At 41.0% G+C, this 19,441-nt stretch overlaps 1 protein-coding gene across 1 annotated transcript in view; it reads left to right on the forward strand.

Moving 5' to 3' along the window:
• Positions 1 to 340: 340 nt before the first annotated feature.
• The window catches only part of sesn1 (sestrin 1), a 73,142-nt gene continuing 54,041 nt past the window's right edge, over positions 341 to 19,441 (forward strand). The window contains exons 1-2 of the mRNA XM_050057860.1: positions 341 to 479; positions 2,846 to 3,165. Of these exons, the coding sequence (XP_049913817.1) occupies positions 2,887 to 3,165 (279 nt within the window). The 5' untranslated portion in view covers positions 341 to 479; positions 2,846 to 2,886. The remainder of the gene's footprint in view (positions 480 to 2,845; positions 3,166 to 19,441) is intronic.

Below are 19,441 nucleotides of genomic sequence, written 5' to 3' on the forward strand. Positions count from 1 at the left end.
CAGGCATTGGCCGTTTCAGTGTGTAGTGTGGCAGTTTAATTAAATATAAATTAGGTTAAATACAACAAGAATTAAATGGAAATGTACAGTATCCCCCCTTTTCCTACTCTTCCTAGAGCTCTCTGTTATTTCTGATAAACAAGAAAGGGGGGGGCTGCTTCTCGCGAAATGTATGATGGGAGATGTAGGTCTGTAGTGCTACCCTTCAAAACAAAGAGCGAACGAGGGGAATGCAACTCCCATAAAGCCTTCCCCCGCGTGCTCGGCAGCTCCTCTCCAACTAATCATCTGCCAGAATCCACACGCCACCGCCCTAGAATGCCCACGAACCCCTCTCATTGGCCAGCCCGCGCTGCCAATCAAATGTTTACCCTGAAGTTGTTGCCTCCTCTCGTTTCTACCCAGGGACTAACGTTATTGGTCACTGCTGTGGCAAGACGTCCCGTAGCAGAAGACCTGCACCAAAGAATGTGGATAAAGTGAGTATTTGAGAATGACACTCGTTGTTTTTGGTCTACAGTGACAGGTTCGCGTGTGGGAATGTTGTTTTTGCCGCGGCTGTGTCAGACTTTACTGGTGTCTTTGTTAACGGGCAGCTTGAAAAGCCTTGACACGAAAGGAAGCAAGGGAGAGATTGAATGGACCCACTAACTGACAAGTTGCGTATTTGTTCATTTTCAGTCATGACGTGACTAAAATGTAGATTAAAAGTCATTAACCATCAACCAGCGTGGGTTTATTGTCGTTTGGAAACGCTATGTGGCAGTGACACTTAAACTGCCAGACTATGGGGGCTTGTAACATCAGTAAATACTCTGTACTTTAACAAGGCTCTTTTCTTGGAAGTTGGTAACAGACCAAATATTAGTATTACAGTTTTCAGCATGATGTGGGTTTAAATCTCTGCACTCCTGCCACGGGCTGACAGATACAGGCTTTGATATCAATATTTTAAGAGATCAGATAACTGATAGATGTAAAGTCTGATATTTGGGTCGGGCTATGTGATGCAAGACACCATGTATATACCATGTATATATGGAGTTTGTTATGCCACTTATACTGTTGTATCTGCCCTATCAGTGTAGGGCTGGGCAACACATGATATTGTCAAGGGTGTAGATTTCAGGTGGGGCGCAGGGGACAGTCCCCTTCAATGTTTAGCACGTGCATTTGTCCCCCACCCTCCTATAAAATCATGAAGTAGCAGAGGACTTTTATTTTGACAAACATAAAGCCAGAGTACCCTCAATGTCATGTGTGTCCCTGCAATATTGAAACAAAACTTATGCCCTTGGATATTGTGATGTAAGACTAAATATCCTCTTAGATGTTGGTAAGTATAGGGCTGGGTGATATGTCCTGATATCTCAATACCCAATGTATATCTCAATATTTTAAATCTCCTCAAAAGCTCTTCATCAATGCTAGGACAGGGAAACCAAAATGAACATAACAATATTTTTGATCAAATACCCTCTCTGATGCGACTTAGTTGTAGGGATGAGTCTGACTATTGTTTTTTCCCCCCAGAAAATATTAATACAGTGAGATTTTTTTTTATCAATAATCATCAATAATGTGGATATATAACGACTAAGTGGGTTAAGGCAAGCATTTAAACAAACAGAAAAGTCTGGTAAATTGATGCATTTATATAGTTTTACTGTAATTCAGCCTTTAAAATGATGGAAAACACCATTTATACCTTATCACGATACGATATCCAAAATCTAAGCTGATATATAGTCTCATATCTTGATAACGATAAAATATCTTTATATTGCCCAGCCCTAATTGTAAGTGTTTTGTCTTTTCCTGGTTTTAAAAGCTGCGTTATAGTAAAATAATTATTTTTTTTTAACTTTGCCTTTAATGATTGTTATTTATCAAAAATCTCATTGTCTTAATATTTTGTGAAAGCAGTTGTCAGCCCCATAGTACCGCTGCAATATTGATATCAAAATATTTGTTAAAAAATGTTGTGATATTTGACTTTCTCCATATCATCCAGCCCGTTATGAATGTGATATTGGTGTTCAGTGTGATCAGTGTCACGCATCATTAAGTCTCTGAAGCAATATTGAATTTTTATATGATTTTTGCATCATTGTGATGAAACACCTTTATTAGTCAGGTATTTAACTTGCTGGATTATTTAAAAACTGACATTCCTGTCTGGTTATTTTATCTGTAAACTGTTTATCATGTGTTTTCAAGAAGATGGCCTTCATCACATTGTATATTGCTATTTAAAAATACACAATAGACAGAGGATTTATCTATATTGCTCATCTCTCTTACTGATCAAACATTTTATACAGTTGAAAAATAAACCTGCTCTCCAGTGGACAAAGATTGTAGTTGAAATTGCCTTCATACCTTTGGCATTTTTGCACAGCAATTTCTTGTTACTTATCAGCTGATAATGCTCATAAGACAAGAGATAAGATAAGATAATCCTTTATTGGTCCCAGAGCAGGGAAATGTGCACTGTTACAGCATCAAAGGGGATGGTGCAAAACGAGGAGCATCAGTAAAAAATACAAAGCATATAAAAGTAAAAAAGCCAAATATAATAAGTAGACAGACTGAATTAGACAGATTGAATTCACATCCGTGTATGTATGAAGGATAGATATAGTACATACCAGTATATTTGTGATGAGCTAATGTCAGGCAATAGTACTGGCTGACCAATTTGTCAGTTGCAGTGCTGTTTGACACTGAATGATATTATAGGTGCGTGCCCACCCAAGATTTTTCTTGGGATTATTATTGAAAACACTATTAAATATTGCTTTTTATGCTGTGATGTAAAAATACACTGTTTCATGTGTTATAGCCTGTTGTAAGACAGCACAAACGTTAGTCCTACATCAAAAGATGGACGTGCAGGACCAGGAGACTCTGGGAAGATGGGACGGGCTGGGCAGCCGGGATGCCATCTCCAGAACTGAAGCCATGGACAACATCTGCCAGAACGTCATGAGGAAGGTGGAAGTCATCAGGCCCATACCATCGCTGGCCCCGTCACCCCCGGCCTCGGGTAGCCCTCCTAACAGTGACCTGAATAACACCCTGGCTCACCTCCTCATGCTGTCCAAACGGTGTCCCTTTGACGACGTCAGGGAGCGGTGTGTTCGACTCCTGCAGGGCGTCCAGGTAGGAGATTCATACAGCTTATAATGGGAGCCTGGTGAGCTCCTTGTTGTAGTTTGTATTAAGCTGCAGCAGGCTGTCATATGTCCTCCCATACTGGTGCTTATTGTTCTGCTGCCATCTGCTCCTCTCTTCACCTCTTCATAAGCATTGCAAACATTGTAGTTGAGTCAGAATGTCGTCGAGGCCCAGTGCATGTTTAGTCAAGTGGATTACATTCATTGACACGATGAGACACCATGAACTCATTAACACTTGAACACTACAAGAGCAAAGGATTTATCAAATCCAGCCCTTCAACCACATCCTCACAGAAGAGCAAGAATTTGTACAAATAATTGAACTCGTATGGGTGTAATATTACAAGGAATGGTGCTGCTGGCTGAAGGGAAGACATCACACCGACCAGTGGTCTGTCTCAACCAACTGCTGTCATAAACGTCATATCCTTCTATCAGCTAAAATCACAATGTCAGCACTATCAGTATGCCATGCAGTTTTGGGTGTTATTTGCAGATGTGGTGAGGTGTAATTTGGATTCAGGTCACAGCATGTTGCTGATTCTGTATTCATGTTGTTGTCGAATCTTTCTGAACCAACCTGATTGTCTGATCACGACTAACACTCACTTAATGTTGGCACTAAAGCCTTTTGGATTTATTATATTTTTCCACCAAAAATTGTCCTTATTTAGTTGCAGAAAACAGAATATTAGATTTATCCCGGCTTTAGTGTGGTGTTAGCTGCGGCCTGTTCCACTTAATGAGTCCTCTAATGACAAACAAGACTAAGCCCAGCAACTTTTGATGGCCTGACATGTTGTTATTCCGAGGAAATAGACTGTTTGGCAGTGGCATTAATTCCTGTTTGTGTGGAAGTGTTTTTTGGAAGATGGAGGAGAGGGGCAGAGAGAGATGAGAGAGGGAGAAAGCTGCTTTGCGGGTTTAGCAGTGCACCACAGTACACACACCGTCTGGTATTTTTGAATTATGCTAAGCTGCATTTGCTTTGGGCTCGCCAAAGGGTGCATTTATGAGCCCAATGTGGCAGCTCATATCGCTCTGGTCCCACGATGGAAGACCTCCCCCCACTGAACAACACACACACACACCTTTCTCACATTGTCAGGAATGGAAGGGGGTAAGGAAGGGGGGTCTCGGACTCAGACAGACCTCTAATTCCAGCAGATCCGCTGATTAAAGACAAAATCTTTGAAAGCACAGACAGTCCTTTCCTCATGGCAACCCCCCTCCTTCAGAAGAGGAAGGCCTCCTGCTTGGTGAGAATAATGTCTCTTAATACCCCCATGGCTTGCAAAAATTTAGCCTGGAACAAATTTCTGCAAGTTCATTGCTCCAGTGTGCATCCCCACAGTTTATTTTGTCATCTGTGAAAGCAAATCCAATATATATATATATTTTTTTATAAAGGAGGAGTGCCCTCATCCATGGGTATGTTGTGGCATGAAAACACCAAAGTCCAGACACTCATAGGCGGTTAATTATAAAAAAGCCTTTAATAATATGGGCTAGTACATTAAAGGGGACCTATTATGCTAATTTTCAGGGTTTTACTTGTATCTCGGGTTTCTACTGGAACATGTTTACATGATTTAATGATCAAAAAAACACTTAATTTTTCTCATACTGTCTGTGCTGGAACACCTGTATTTACCGTCTTTCTGAAATGCTCTGTTTTAGCACCTGTCTCTTTAAGCCCCCCCTCCTTGAAAATGCCCAGTCTGCTCTGATTGGTCAGCGTTTACAGGTGTGTCTCATCTGCTCTCTCTCTGTCACCGTTGCCCACCGTAGTGAGTGAGATGAATCTGCTGCTCACAGACAGACTGATAGCTGATCAAGCTAGAGCTAGAGCTGGTGAGCAGCTAGAGAATGACTGTTACAGAGAATTGTTCTCTTTTTACCCTAAAATAAATCCCAATTAAAAGCTTTTAAACCAAAATTTTAAAAACTGGACATTTTCCTCCGGACTTAAGTTTCAAAATTGGGGAGAAAATAACAGCCTCAGCAACAAAGATTAGCTTTCCCGTTTCCTTGACGTTAGCATGTAGCTACATCTAGCAGTGGAGGCTACCTAATATTAACACTTGCAGAAGTATACCTGGAGCAGATGACAATATATAAAGAAATCCGTCAAGAAAATTAGTTTGTTTAATCCATAAACAAAGTTTAAAAAACAAGAGTGGTTTTATGGGTGTTTTGTGTACTAGACTATTTCCTGGCCTGATGCAGTAACTTCCTAAAGTGTCTACTGGTTGCCATGAAATCTTGTGGTGAGAGCAAGGTATCAGGACTTCACCTTACACCTTACTTTTTAAAAAAATGTTTTAGTTTTGTTTGGATAGAGCAAGGCTAGCTGTTTCTTTCTTTTTAAGCCTTTGTGCTAAGCTAAGCTAACAGGCAGCTGGCTTTAGCCTTATATCAGTGGACAGTTATATGAGTGGATTTGATCTTCTCATCTAACTCTTGGCAAGACAGCAAATAAGTGTATTTCCCAACATGTCAAACAGTTGTGACGAACTATTAAAACAAGTGTTCTAACACGTGCGCATGGACTTGGATATTTTATCCTTCGCTGTACACAGGAGCAAGGGCATATCATTCTTGTTCTAGAACCAGTTATAGTTGAGGACTCCTATATATATTATGATATGATAGAGATTCAGAAACGTCTCTCCCTCTCTGGTCCCAGCAGTTACCTCACTTGCCTTTCTTGCTATCTGAGTCATTGCGCTTTTTTTTTTCAGGCACCCTGTGAATATGCAGTTCAAACTGTGTTCACAGTTAAAGGAATGGGCCTCAGTGTTTGCTGTGTAATGTTGCCCCAATATTTCTGTGGTAAGGGTTACGGGGTCACAGCTCAAAATAGGGCTCTGTGTGCGCTTGCCAGGGAGGGGTCGGGTTCCCATAAGCTGTCCTTCTGTGAGGATCTGCTGGAGTGAATGCAAGAGGGTCAAAATCACTTACCTGGGCAATTCTGCATGTGGTCAACGTGCACGGACACAGTCAGAGGGTCATCGCGGATCTCGTCAAGGTGGTTGACCTCGCTGAGCTTTATTGATCTAATGCATATAGGAGCACAGGATAACGATGGGTGAAGACAAATGCACACACATGCCAAGAGAGACAATAGTAAGTGTTTGTTCTGAGTCTATGAAAGGGGTGGGCAGAGTCCATCGTCCCTCTCTCTCTCCGGTCACCGTGTTCCCTCGCTGGATGAAAGGCGCCCAGTCTTGGGCGGCTGGACAGAGACAGAGAGGGTTTTCTTTGTGTTATGTAATTACTCCATTGTGTTAGCCCTCTTCCCTAACTTGAATTAAGAGCCACTCTCAAAAGATCAACCTGTTCTTGTGATGCGGGCAGATTCCAGAGACTTTGTCCACATCTACAGCCGACAGAGATGAAATTATATACTAAGAATGTATGGTAAATACCAAATGGACTTAGTGTCTCTTTAAATTTGATTCAGTCCACCTCTGAATACATATGGTGAACAGGCTGTCCAGTCCATTTTACGTCTTTTTTTCACTACTTAATCTCAGTTTCATCACAAGACTGCAGATTTTTTTATTCATTTTCTAACCAGGAAAAGCCCCTTTGAGATTAAAAATCAGCAGCACATTAAACATAGTTGCAGACAAACAACATGTAACAGTTACAGACACTTTGCAAACAGACAGCAAGAGTAATTTCTTGTGAAAATGTCACAGAGCCTAGACGGAAGCTTTCACCATTTCTCAGACAGATAAAATTACTTAAGAAGAAAGTTAAGAATAAAATGAGCATCTTATTTTGTTGGTATTGCAGCTTGTTCTACACCCAAGCCTTTTTTATTCTAATATCCTAATGCACAGTCACCGGTAAGTATCGTACAGTGGTGCATACCCCCAGTTTGTGCCTCTCATATATTATCATAACATTCACAGAGCTAAGCGTTTGTTTTTCTGAAAGATAAATCCCTGGCAATCTTTCAATAATCCAGCGGATTGTTTACCAACATTAACTGCATTTTTGAAAGTATTTCCAGAATCCTCAAAGACTCCTTTGTCCATGAGGATAAAAGAAAATCTGTTCACTGTGCAGTAAAGACGATTTTTACTCCTTTTCCCAAGCTTTGACTTTAAGTTGTCTCTAATGTTTCCTAATGCAAACAAACATGGTAACTGATTTGTTTAATGTGTATGATTTGACAGGCCATTTGCTGGTCCTTAAAACATCTTATTTTTTTTATAAATATTAGGCCTTAAAACTCAATAAAAAGTCAAGATTTTAAAATAGTCAGGTCCTAATTGCCACAAACATTTTTATCTACTTTCATTCATCTATTTTTTTCTTTCTTTCTTTTTTTTTTCAAAATGAGTCCACATTTTGGATGTTACAGATCTTTAAACCTACCACTGAACCTAATACAGTCTTTTTACTTTATGCTTGCACTTACCTTTTGGCAAAATGGAGATTAACCTCATTCTAATAACCACATTCCTACATAAATTGTACCTCTGCAGGGGACCACATATAATGCTTGCTTGTACAAGGTAATCTCATACAATGCTGCGAACGTAACATAAAGTTACACAGTTAATGTAAAGTGACAAAGGTTAGGTTTAGGAAAAGAAACATTAGCTGTGTCTCAATTCAGGGGCTGCAGCCTTCGAAGGCTGCATTTGAAGACCGATTATGTCACATCGGTGACATAATCGGTCGCTCCTTCAAATGTGACTGAGTAATGCAGCCTTCTTTCCTAGAATTTGGAGAATGCAACGGACGAATCCCTCGTGGCCCAGCCTATCTCAAGATGCATTGCATGCCAGAGACGATTATATATTAAGTTAAGCTAACTAACAGTTGTTAACTAGCTATGGTTAGCTGTTGTAAACATTACTATTAGCTAAAAGCCCACAGCTTAAACAATCTTAATTTAATAAGTTTACCTGAAAACAGTCCTCCATCAGCCTGAAATATATCAAGCAGGAGGCAGTGAAACCTCTCCTCACGTATTAAATTAGAAATATATACATATATAACAACAATTTATGGGTCCATGACTCAGGGCTAACTAACTTACTAGCTTACTCCTTCTTTTGTCAAGTGCAGCTGGTTGCAGGGTAACAGGAACGCTGGGTAAGGGGCCAGACCAACTGATGATGCAACCAGGAAATCCTCTGCAGACCAGACCGTCCCATTTCGGAGACTGTTTTGTTTGGCTGATGTGGTCTTAAAAGAAAGTGGCCGACATCGACCGTGTAGGCTGCGTCCTTCGAAGGCTGCAGCCCCTGAATTGAGACACCGCTATGGAGACAATGTACTATAAAATGACTCAGAGTTCACACGATTCTGAACATGTTCTCCTGGGGAAAGTCCTTTATTTTTACGTGTAATACTTGAATAAAAAAAAAAAAGATCTATCCAAAAATCATTATTAAAGTTGGTAGAAAATATCTTGACAAGGTCCTAAAAAACATTAAATTTAAGAGCCTGATACCTGAAGATACCCTGTGTGAACCAAAGTTAAAAATCTTAATTATCAGATGTAGTTATGCTCATTTATTTTATTTCCCATGATTTCATAGTTTCATACGTAACACTGCATTTATATTTTTCTGGCTTCTCTTTCTACAAAATGAGCAACCATCTCGTTGGGGTTTAGTAATGTGGATAGAAGATGCAACTTGGTAAATGGGTTATGGGTTTGCAGCAGACAGAATATGTTTTGACCCAGATCTTGCAGCTTTCACTGCTTAAAAGAGGCGAGAGATTAATTTTTCAGAGACGACAGTCGTGGTATAGACTTTAGCTAACTTGCTTTTCTCTGATGAAAGCACAGGCTGTTGATGTTCCAAGCTTCTGCCGCTCCTAATTTTTTACACGTACTTATTTAGCTAATTATGGATATTTAGGATGACTCAGCAGCCCCTGTAATAAACACTTATGTGTGATTAATTAAGTGAAATGGCTTCCTGGATCTGGCCTCCTCCCAGAATAACCCAGAACACATTTCGGTCTCCATGTGGAAAGCTTGGGAGTGTCTCTCCAGGCTCGGAGATGACTTTAGATATTGATCACGGTGCCTTTTCAGGATCGATTCATTCATGGAAGGTACATAAGATCCCTGTGCACTGTCTTTAAATCTGTGTTTTAAGACTGAAATATGAATGCTCGGACAATTACTGTCATAAAACATGATGCTCATGTGCAGTTTTAGCAGCAGCTGCACAGTCAGACATCCTGGTGAGAAATCCTCATTTGCATTGGCCCTTAAATGTTTCATCCATATTTATGCTGTCTTCCCTCCTCTCTCTGATGGTTTGAGGTTAGTGTTGTGTGGTAGTTTGTGCAGAGGTTTAATTCTTCAAGACATTGTGGCATGATTTGTGATTGGTTGCAGATTCTGTTTGGTTTTGGTGAGCTTGTTGTCTGTAAGCATGTCTCAAAGGTGGCGTGCGTGTGGTGAGGCTGTATAAACAAACTGGACGTGTCAACCTTGACAGACAGGAGTGTGGGAAAATACAACATTGTTTTTCAGAGCAGGCAGAGTCAGAGTCCAGTCAAAGCTGAAACATTGATTCAGAGTTGTTAAAATGTTTGCCCACCATCACAGTGACAAGAATCTCTCTCCTATTTCTATGCTTTTGTGCATTATGTGTGTGCATGTACCAGCCTGTGTCTTTGTGAGTGTACCGCATGTGTCAGCGTGTTTGTGTACATGCCTCCAGTCCTCTCCGGGTTTCCTCTGCTTACACTGTAAACAGAGTGAGGACCCATGGAGAGAAAGCCTTGTGGTCTGGACAGATCTGTTGGATTATGGGCGATCTCAGCTCGAACCAGGTCAGACAAATTGCATGTTGAGGGGGGGAGAGAAAGCAGCAGCAGCAGCAGCAGCAGCAGCAGGCAGTGACCTTTGGCACAGTAACTTTACAGTGCTCTGTGGATATGAAGGATGTGATAGAGAAATAAAGCTGTGGATTTTCAGCTGCCAGCCAGCTGGGCATAGTGATGGGACATTGGTGATATGAGCTGGGGTGTGTGTGTGTGCAATGAGTGTGTGTCTGTATAAAGTCTGCGGGATGGTCAATCTAACCAAGCTACATGAAGCTTAATGTTGCAATCACACTGTGGCCACTTGAGTCTTCTCTACGCTCCTTCCAGCCTCTTGTAATATGATTGTTTTGCAGCCCTGGTGATGCTTATTTTGGCAGTGATAGCTGTACAATGATGTGGCTCTTCTGTGATGCATTTAAGATTCTTTTTGTTGCTTTTCAATTTTTTTTTGTGTGATTAGGAAAGAGCAGAGGAGCTGAATGGCATTTTGGTCTACTCCGTTGCTCCTGCAGCTTGTTCAAAAATGTAATTTTTGTCATTACAGCAATGAAAAAAGTTACCAGGGGCTACCAGTATGGGTTCAAATGTGATCAGTAACCCATCCTTGGCCTACAATAATTCACTTTGTCATCAAATTAAAATAGTAATTGCATGGTTTTTCGACTTGTGCCCCAAATGTTGAACAAATGAATAAAACCCAAAGTGAGTGGCATTCTCAATGTAGAATATAAATTTAAAGCCATTAAAAATATATACAATCTATAAAAGATACACTTTTGGTTATTAAGTGTGTCTAGTTCACTGCACTTTGAAATAAACTCCAAGAATCTGAGGATTTATACAATATCTTGACTTTCCAGTTCCAAGTGCCTGTTTTGCTGAGATATTAGAGACCATTTCTAACATGCTAGGAGAGCATACTAACACACAAGCCCCCACTTTGATCCTACCACACAGACAGACCCCCACCTTCCAGTCAGTGTAGCTTGCTGCCGGCTGTAGACTCTCGAAGACTAGTGAGGAGGGGGGGGGGGCATGTGGGAAGTGTGCAACTAGGTCACTGTCAATCCTGTTGTAAGCCTGAATAAATGATTCAAAAAAGCACCATTTTCTGTTTAACTCATTGTTACAAATGCATTAAAAAATCTTGGAAACATTTTTTCTGTAGAAAGAAAAAGAAGAATCTGTAATTTGTTCTGTACAGTAAGCGTTGTCAGTCTTTGCTGTTCTACTAAAACATGTAAAGGCTGTGTTATCCTGGCACTGAGAAAGGGATGGGCTAGTGCTGGGCATGGGCTTTTGCAGAGACTAAGCAGTCGTCATGGTACCAGTGGCATGAAGTGCAGTGATGGGGTGGGTTGGTTGACACTTGGGGGTGGGGGGTGCTGGCTCGTCTGCGATTATTTCTGGCAGTGCTATTCAGGAATTGAGAGGGACGGAAATGGAAGAGTGGGTGAAGACAGTGGAAATGTGGCAAAACATGATGTCTTCGCACCAGAGGTTGAACAAGGGACGGGGAAAAGTAACAGCCGTTGAATAGATGTAGCTCTGAGAGAGGCAAAAGGGTGAAAACGAAGGAGGATTCAGTCTGTATTTGGTCAACAACCTCCAGTGGAAAACTACTAGCACCCCAGTCTATGAGCCCTGTGCTCCAGAGCCTGAAAGATTTCAATAATAATGTCTATCCGGTCCAAAACCAAAACCCACCTGTAGTAGCTTTACATGTCTATAAATCTAAAGAAAAGCTCAAATAGATACTAATTTTCCTAGAAATTAGTTGATTATCAAGTCACTGTCACTCGAGCCCACTTCCTTGCAATCCTCCCTGGCTTGCAGTTGTCTCCCGTCTTCTCAAGCATACATTGCAGTGCTAAGCTTGTCTCAACCACACACCTCAAGACTGTGGGAGGAGGAGGAGGAGGAGGAGGAGGAGGAGGAGGAGGAGGAGGAGGAGGAGGAGGAAAGGCGGTGGATAACAGTAACAGTCCTGCAGCAGGAGGTGGGAAAGGAATAACAAACTCTTTGAAGGGGAGAAACACACACAGGAAAAGCACATAGATAAAAGAGTTACAGGCCCAGGCTATCAGTTCAGTGTGTGAAAATAATAATCGGCATCTTTCTGCTCTGAATTCATGTTTCAACTTCAGGTAGAGCAGGATTTACTATGTTGCTCCTATCAGGAGATTCAGTAATAGAGATGGGATGCTCACATGGTGCTGTTCAATAAACAAGCCTCTCTCCCGCACTCTCTCTTTCATTGCCATAATGTGATATTTATAACCTGCATATGGAATTAAAGTTCACAAATTATTTATAAAGTAAAGCCTTCTGTTGCTTCGTTAGCTCCTATTTTTATTTCTTCTCCCAGCACGTCTCTCACAAGAACTCTTTTTTCTGTTGGTTTTATGTTGTCAGTAGAAACTGGAGCTCGTGAACCTGCAGCACACATAAGTCACTCTGGGCAAGCGCCTAAATGTCAAAGAAATCATGTTGGTTTGGCAGTTTAACACCTGTCCTAAACAGGTTCATCCACAGGGGCAACTGTTTCAGCTCTGTTGGCTCCTCTTCACAGCGGACATGTAGATGTCTCATAGCATAAAAACCACAGGAGTAATGATAACAGAACTGATGGCTGAATTCTGTCCAGGTGCTCCACTTGGTTGACGTGGTTTACTGCGACACTTGAATAGAACCAAGTCATTGTTAATGTCGGTAGTAATGTGTGCTTTTCCTGTTATGACAAGTCCAAGGCCCAATCCCACTTCTTATTTTTACCCCTGCCCCATGTTTTAGAGTGAAATCTTTCACTATAAAATGGGACAACCCTTCAAGACCCTGATGTGTTATTAGTATCTTCATTGATGGCGTTTATGTAAACAGACCTGACAATGCAACATTAGCTCGCTAGCTAGCCATCAAAACATCAGCATACAACTAGCTTTTATTTTATGTTATGCTTTAATAAAGAAAGGGTCCAAAACACACTGAAAGGACATTACACTGAGAGAATATCGCAATAATCATAATTTCTAAATCTTTATATGAAGAAAATACATTTGTGGGTTTCGTTTGGTGCTTGTTCAACCATCTTGCCTCACAAGACTCTGTTTGGGGTGTGCATCTACAAAAACCTCCACTTTAGAGGGCCCTGGAGCCGTAACACTTCGCCCTACCCCTCTATCTGAAGAATCAAGACACCCTACACTTAGATATGAATGCGAAAAAACAAAGGGGTAGGGCTAATTGATAGGGGCAAGGGGTGTTGGAAGATTGAGTCCAAATATCTGCTGTGAAAAAGGCCCATTATCTAATTGGAAATTGACATGAAGACTGGATCCAAATGTCATGTATATTTTAAAGGCACTAGCTTCTGTTGAAGATGGACTGATAATTGATAACATTTTGCAGGTGCTTTCCTTATCTTTAAGGTATTATATAGGCTTGCACCTCCCAGACTTAGACAGTTCCTAGTGCAGAAGGATATTAGCAGCAGAGCACAAAGGGCAACCACCAGAGGGGGACTGTGCTGTACAGTACAGACGTAGCAAGTTTGGGTCAGAGCCACCCACTACTGGAATATTCTTCCTATTAAATTAAGAGAAAGTGCTAATTACCTACCATTTAAACATAAACTAATGAGATGGCTTAATGCAAAACTTGCAGTCATGAGTAATTACACAACTTAATCTCTGGGATAACATGCTTTAATTGTTTTTGCATATATCTGCTGCTTTTGTAATATATTGTTTTAGTGTATTGTAATGTATTTTATCATAATGTGTTGTATTGTATCATGCTGTAGTGCTTGCTTAAGCATTATGTCGATTGTATGTCAAAGTAGACCAAATTTTAGTAACCTGCCCAGGGACTTCAGATGAAAATGAGCTCATTAGCAACTCTGGAACCTTTACATTGAAGTGGAAACTGAAAGGTTAATTATTGTGCTCTGTGGCTGACGGAATCCACACTGCAACTATAACAACAACGACCGTGGTGAACAATATAATTGACATAACTTTCAGAGCGATTTGATGGACGATTGAAACGCTGACAGCTAATCAAAATCCATGCAAATCTTTTGGCACCACTGTTAAGAACATTATCGTTCACCATCGTTAATAGTTATTGCTCTCGTTCTTGGTGTGGTTGGCTCTTTATTATCCAGCTTCCATAATCCAGATGAGAGAAGAGAGGAGGTGATCGCCTTCAGTTATTATCATGCACTCAAAAATAAGCTTTAAGGCATAAGTGTAGATTTTGGGGTGGATGCAGTTGACACGTTCCCCTCAGTATTTAGCACATGTGCATTTGTCTCGCCCAATAAAAACATGAAAATAGCACAGGACTTTTATTTTCCAAAATGAAAGACATTTTAAAGACAAATTGGTGCATAAAAATCACCAGAATGCGGGAAATTAAGTGTCTGATGCTCAAAATTTTCTGTTAGTAGACCCCCAAACCCCCATTTCATATGTCCCCCCTTTAGTGTTCAAATGCAACCTATGCCCTTGCTCAAAAGGCACCAGTATACTCCAACAGATATACCTGTGTCTGAAACCTCCTCTCCCCCACACCAAGAGTCAAATATAACACTAATTATTATGAAGTAAGTAAGTAAAACAAACATGATTGTTTGTTGGGTTTGTGCATTAAAAATACACACATAAATATCTTTGGTTTGACGTTATTGTGCCCCCCATGTCTGAAACAAAACCTATGCCTTTGTACATTTCTGTAGGCTTTCTGATATCCTGAGGGAGTATACACACACACACACACACACACACACACACACACACACACACACACACACACACACACACACACACACACACACACACACACAAAACCCAACAAAAATAAATCTTGCTGATATAGAAGTGGCTGCATATCGCCCCACTTGCCTCATACACTCTGGTCTCGGACACTTTCATCTATTGACTTGCATGCCATCTGTTCAGGATTAATTTGATCGAATTCATAAATGAATGATGAAGGTTATTGTCCAGTGGAGGCAGTATTTGGGAAAAAAAATCAATACATGCCTTTTATCCTCCACCCTCTCACTCTTTAATGCTTGGCTTTTTACTTGATGAAAAAGAATCGCCCATTGAGTGGTTTCATCATTCACACAACGCACTGAGGTGCTGAAGCTGCTGCAGTTCAGTCTTGTGGACACAGGATGGCGCTCTGTACCAGCCAGTCGCCTGCTTGTGCACCCTCTTCTCAAGTTGCTGGATGGGAATTTTCCATGCACCGGGCTGAATGCATGCAATGCTGCGCATGATTTTAATTTTTTCCTTTTGCCCTGGTCACTGGGCGTTCATCCAGCATGTGTGTGTTTGTGTGAGTGTGTGACTTTTTCTATGTGCTAATGTCTGTCTATGTGTGTGCTGATCTGTCTGCCTTTGAGTGTGAGTGTGTGTGTTGTGTGTTTACAGGTCTTGAGAGATTTATAGCAGTGAGCATGCAGGATTTAGAGGCATCTGCGGATCAGGTCACAAAGCATGAATAGCCCTGTGGCTGCGGTCCAGGCCTCAGTCTGAGGGAGCCCCTATTAGGATACAAACCACACAGGCTCAACACCAGGCTTAACCAGCTGGAATACACAAACAAAATATTAGGGACACTCGCTCCTGTGCTGATCAGGGAATATTGTGTAGCCACTGAAATTTAGTTAAATCAGAATCCAGGTGAAAAGCTGTAATTCTTTATTGATTTAGTTTTCAGTCTGCTTTTGACTTGAGCAGGAGATGCTGCTGAACAACAGTAGCTACTTTTAGTTATTCATCATGCAAAAATGCCAAACATTTACTGATTTTAGCTAATTTTCTCTTGCTCTATTCATTTTTTGACCATTTATTGGACAAAATAATCAATTAGAAGGCCTCACTTCAAGGTCTGGGAAGTTTTGAGGGATATGTTTCATTGTTTTGACATTTTTTAGACCAAATTATTCATTAATTTAACCCAAGAAATGTTAAGAGATCTGAGTGTTGCACCCCTAAACATCTTAGATTTAAGGGGTTTTGAGACTAGGACTGTCGTAATGGGTGTTACACCAGAAATAATGGGGCATAATGCAAAAATCAAGATGTATTTACTTTTATTTTTCTCCTTATTTTCTGTGCCAGCCAGTATATTTGATTGTGTTGGCTTCTCTGTCAGTTTAAAAGCCCCTTACAGCTTTTGTGGGCGATTCGTTGACAGGACAATTAAACGTTGCTACCCTCGCAAGTCGGTACCAGAATTACTAGTTGGTTTAACGTATTAAGATACCCAGAGGAAAACTGGAAGAGTTTGTGCGACTGGTACAAGTCCGCAGCTTTCCGCAGGGGTTCACCTCAAATGGTATGCTCAAGCCTCACACGCACTCGTACAGTCTGGATGTCTTTTTGCTAGGCTAAATGAGAGAGGTGTCTTTGGGCACATGGTAGATCCCAACAAGCCTGGACATATATACGTGTGTGTCAGTTTGCATGCACACTTATGCGTGAGAGAGCTACTGCGTGAGTGTGTGTTTTTGAATAGAGATGAGTCACAAAGTTAAATGCACAGTAAATTGTTGTTTGTTAACTTTTATTTAGTGAGTTGCCATCATGTTTTGTAGGATAATGTGTAATATTTATAATGCACGGTGTCACATTTCAGCAGCATTTAACTTCAGATTTGGTTATTGAACATGTGATTAAATGGCTCTTATATACACAGTATTGTATAGACAAATGTTTGACCTTGATTAAATTGTGCTGAATTTGGACTTTTTTACATTTGGCAAGTCTAAGTTCAAACTTTGTTTAAACGTCAGGTAAATTAGTCGTTAGAACATCCCTAGCACACACACAGTGCTCACAAGGGCTTGCTCACCTCTGTGCACCTCATCCACTTCTGCAAAGACCCCACATTTTGAGACATGAATTTAGCTGCGGTCAGCACCTGATGGATCGTTTCCCGTTACAGGCATTGTGTGGTGCTGCTCACCGAAATGGTGTTGCTTCAGTTTACCCAGTGCCATGTTGGCTTAGTCCTGGCTATGATGTTGTTTCAGCGTGTGTGGTATTGTTTCAGGCCCAGTGTGGAGTGTTGGAGTGGTATTGTGCTCTCTTCTCGGGGGTATTGTCCTGAGCTGATGTATGTGTGCTTGTTTATGTTATAGGCCAGTTTGTCAGGACGGTGACAGTTTCACGCTACGGGACCTCCGTGTTCCCACAGTCGTTCACCTCTGACCTCAGCTCTTTTGCTCTAAAACCAGGCCGAAGTGTGAGTGCATGTGTGTGTGTGTGTGTGTGTGTGTGTGTATGTGGTAGAGTGCTGGAGGGAGAGAGCGTGTGTGATTGACATGCAGTGTTTGTTAAAAGTGCTTCACTGTGTTTGCTTAGGGCAGGAAAACACACTCCGTCACACTGACCAGTGTGTCTGCACTAAATCTGGACATGCACCTTCATGTTGGAGGTTATCTGGTGTCACACACATACACATAATTACAAAAACATATATACAGTATAGTCAGACAGGTTGAGATGCAACTATGACTGAGAGGTTCAAGTGCCAACTCTCGTTTTTAAGTGTATGTAGATTATATCCAAAGTCAGTATCATGTTTTCAGGATGTCTGTCCGGCTGCATTGTCCCAACACTGGCTAGAACAGGTATAAGATATAATAGCATACACTTTATTACTACTATAAATATGCATTGTTCATTGTCATTATCAATCATTCAAAATGACATATCATGTTATAACAAAGGTTAACCTTCAGGTTGATAGCCACCATAAATAAGCTATATTTGCCATGCTCACCTTAATGGTATTTATGATAGTAGGTTACAGCCAGCTGTCACGAAGCATCTTGTTTTGTAAGTGTAACCAGATACTGTGCCAAAATACTTCTGATGATATTGATCCACCACACCAGCCACCCAGACACTTAAAGGATAAGAGATTAATTGTCGGCTGACAGAAGAGTGTCTGGGTGATACTGAAAGGACATTTTTGACCACATTTTATGATGAATTAAGGAAATATTAAAATTAAATGGCATTTCAAGAAAGTTATTATAAATGATGACATAGTCACCAAATGGTTAGAAGCATTCATTGCTCATTTCATTTCAACAGTTGAAGAAGCAAAAAAGAAGTTGTAATAGAAATGTATCACTCGTATTGATAAACCCACAGAGAATTATCACCTGAATGAATCTGCAGCTCCCCTCGACTTTATGGAGCTTTTTTAGTGAGTTTGGCTCATAGTTTAAGCTGCTTGGCCCACAACTTTACTGGTTTGATTCACTCTCACCGCTCTCCCTAAAAACCCACCCACTCAGCACCAAACCGCAGACAAAGTTAGCAACTAGCTGGTGAAAGTAGTGGCAGCTAGAGAGCCAGATATTTTCCTCAGGAGCTGGTGGAGACCAAAAACGGAGCTAAAAGAGAGTGACGGCACTTAGCGCTGAAATGTATGGGGCACGGATTTGGTGCGACATGTCTGCCTCAGCAGAATGTATCTATTATAATCAACTAAAGTTGCTAATTAATTAATTCGTTCAGTACCAGTTACAGGCCCGTACATGTGCTGCATTGTTGCAGCCTCAATTTCACTTGTCAGTGATGGGTTGAAAGTGCTCAAAAGCGAGACCGACAGCAGTGCAAGCATTCCCAAGCGACTATTTTTCAGGGTGCAACAGCTGCACCCTGAGATAAACAAAATTCATCTTTTGGAGTGTAGCAAGGCACACCGCAGGTCGTTTGATAAGGAACAATCAATCACAGCCGGCAGATATCTTTCTTTTCTTCTGTAATATTAGTAGATCATTGTAATGCAGGGATACCCTGAGCTTGACATCTGTCCCACGGACAACATTTTAGACCTAATACACTCAGTCAGCTCCAAACTCTGTATTTCTAATAAGTAGGCCATGGTACAGTGCTGGTTATGGTTTTTTACCAATGTTATGTGCAACCTATGTCTGTGCCATTTAAAGCCAGCACCCACCACCCAATGTTGCGTTTTTGTGGCAGTAAAACATGCAGCATGTGTCTCGGAACTAATAAAGTCTAAACTTCCAAACCCTACATAACCAACTGCATTATCACTTGGCAAAACTTTATGAGCACATAGTAAGCTGGCACCTAACCACATGCTACAAAGATGGAGTCTGTGAAGCAGGTAAAAAACCCTGCTCCACCCCACCTACGAATTGTTTTGCATCCCAACACCACGTTTTTTGGCTGTTACATTCACCAAATGTCCAGAAGCGCAGCTATAAAATGAGTGATAATGTTGAGTAAATAAGCAGCTATTTGCCAACAAGTTCACCATATCAGCATAAAAGGTAATAACATGTCAATGCTGTGTTCATAACTTCTTTCCGCTGCCCTGATTCCGCTGATATAATTGGGGGCTGTTAGCATGTTTTTCACACTCTGCCCCTCCTCTCTGTGAGC

Source organism: Epinephelus moara, chromosome 12 (genome assembly GCF_006386435.1).
Source record: "Epinephelus moara isolate mb chromosome 12, YSFRI_EMoa_1.0, whole genome shotgun sequence".
NCBI classification, from domain to species: domain Eukaryota; kingdom Metazoa; phylum Chordata; class Actinopteri; order Perciformes; family Serranidae; genus Epinephelus; species Epinephelus moara.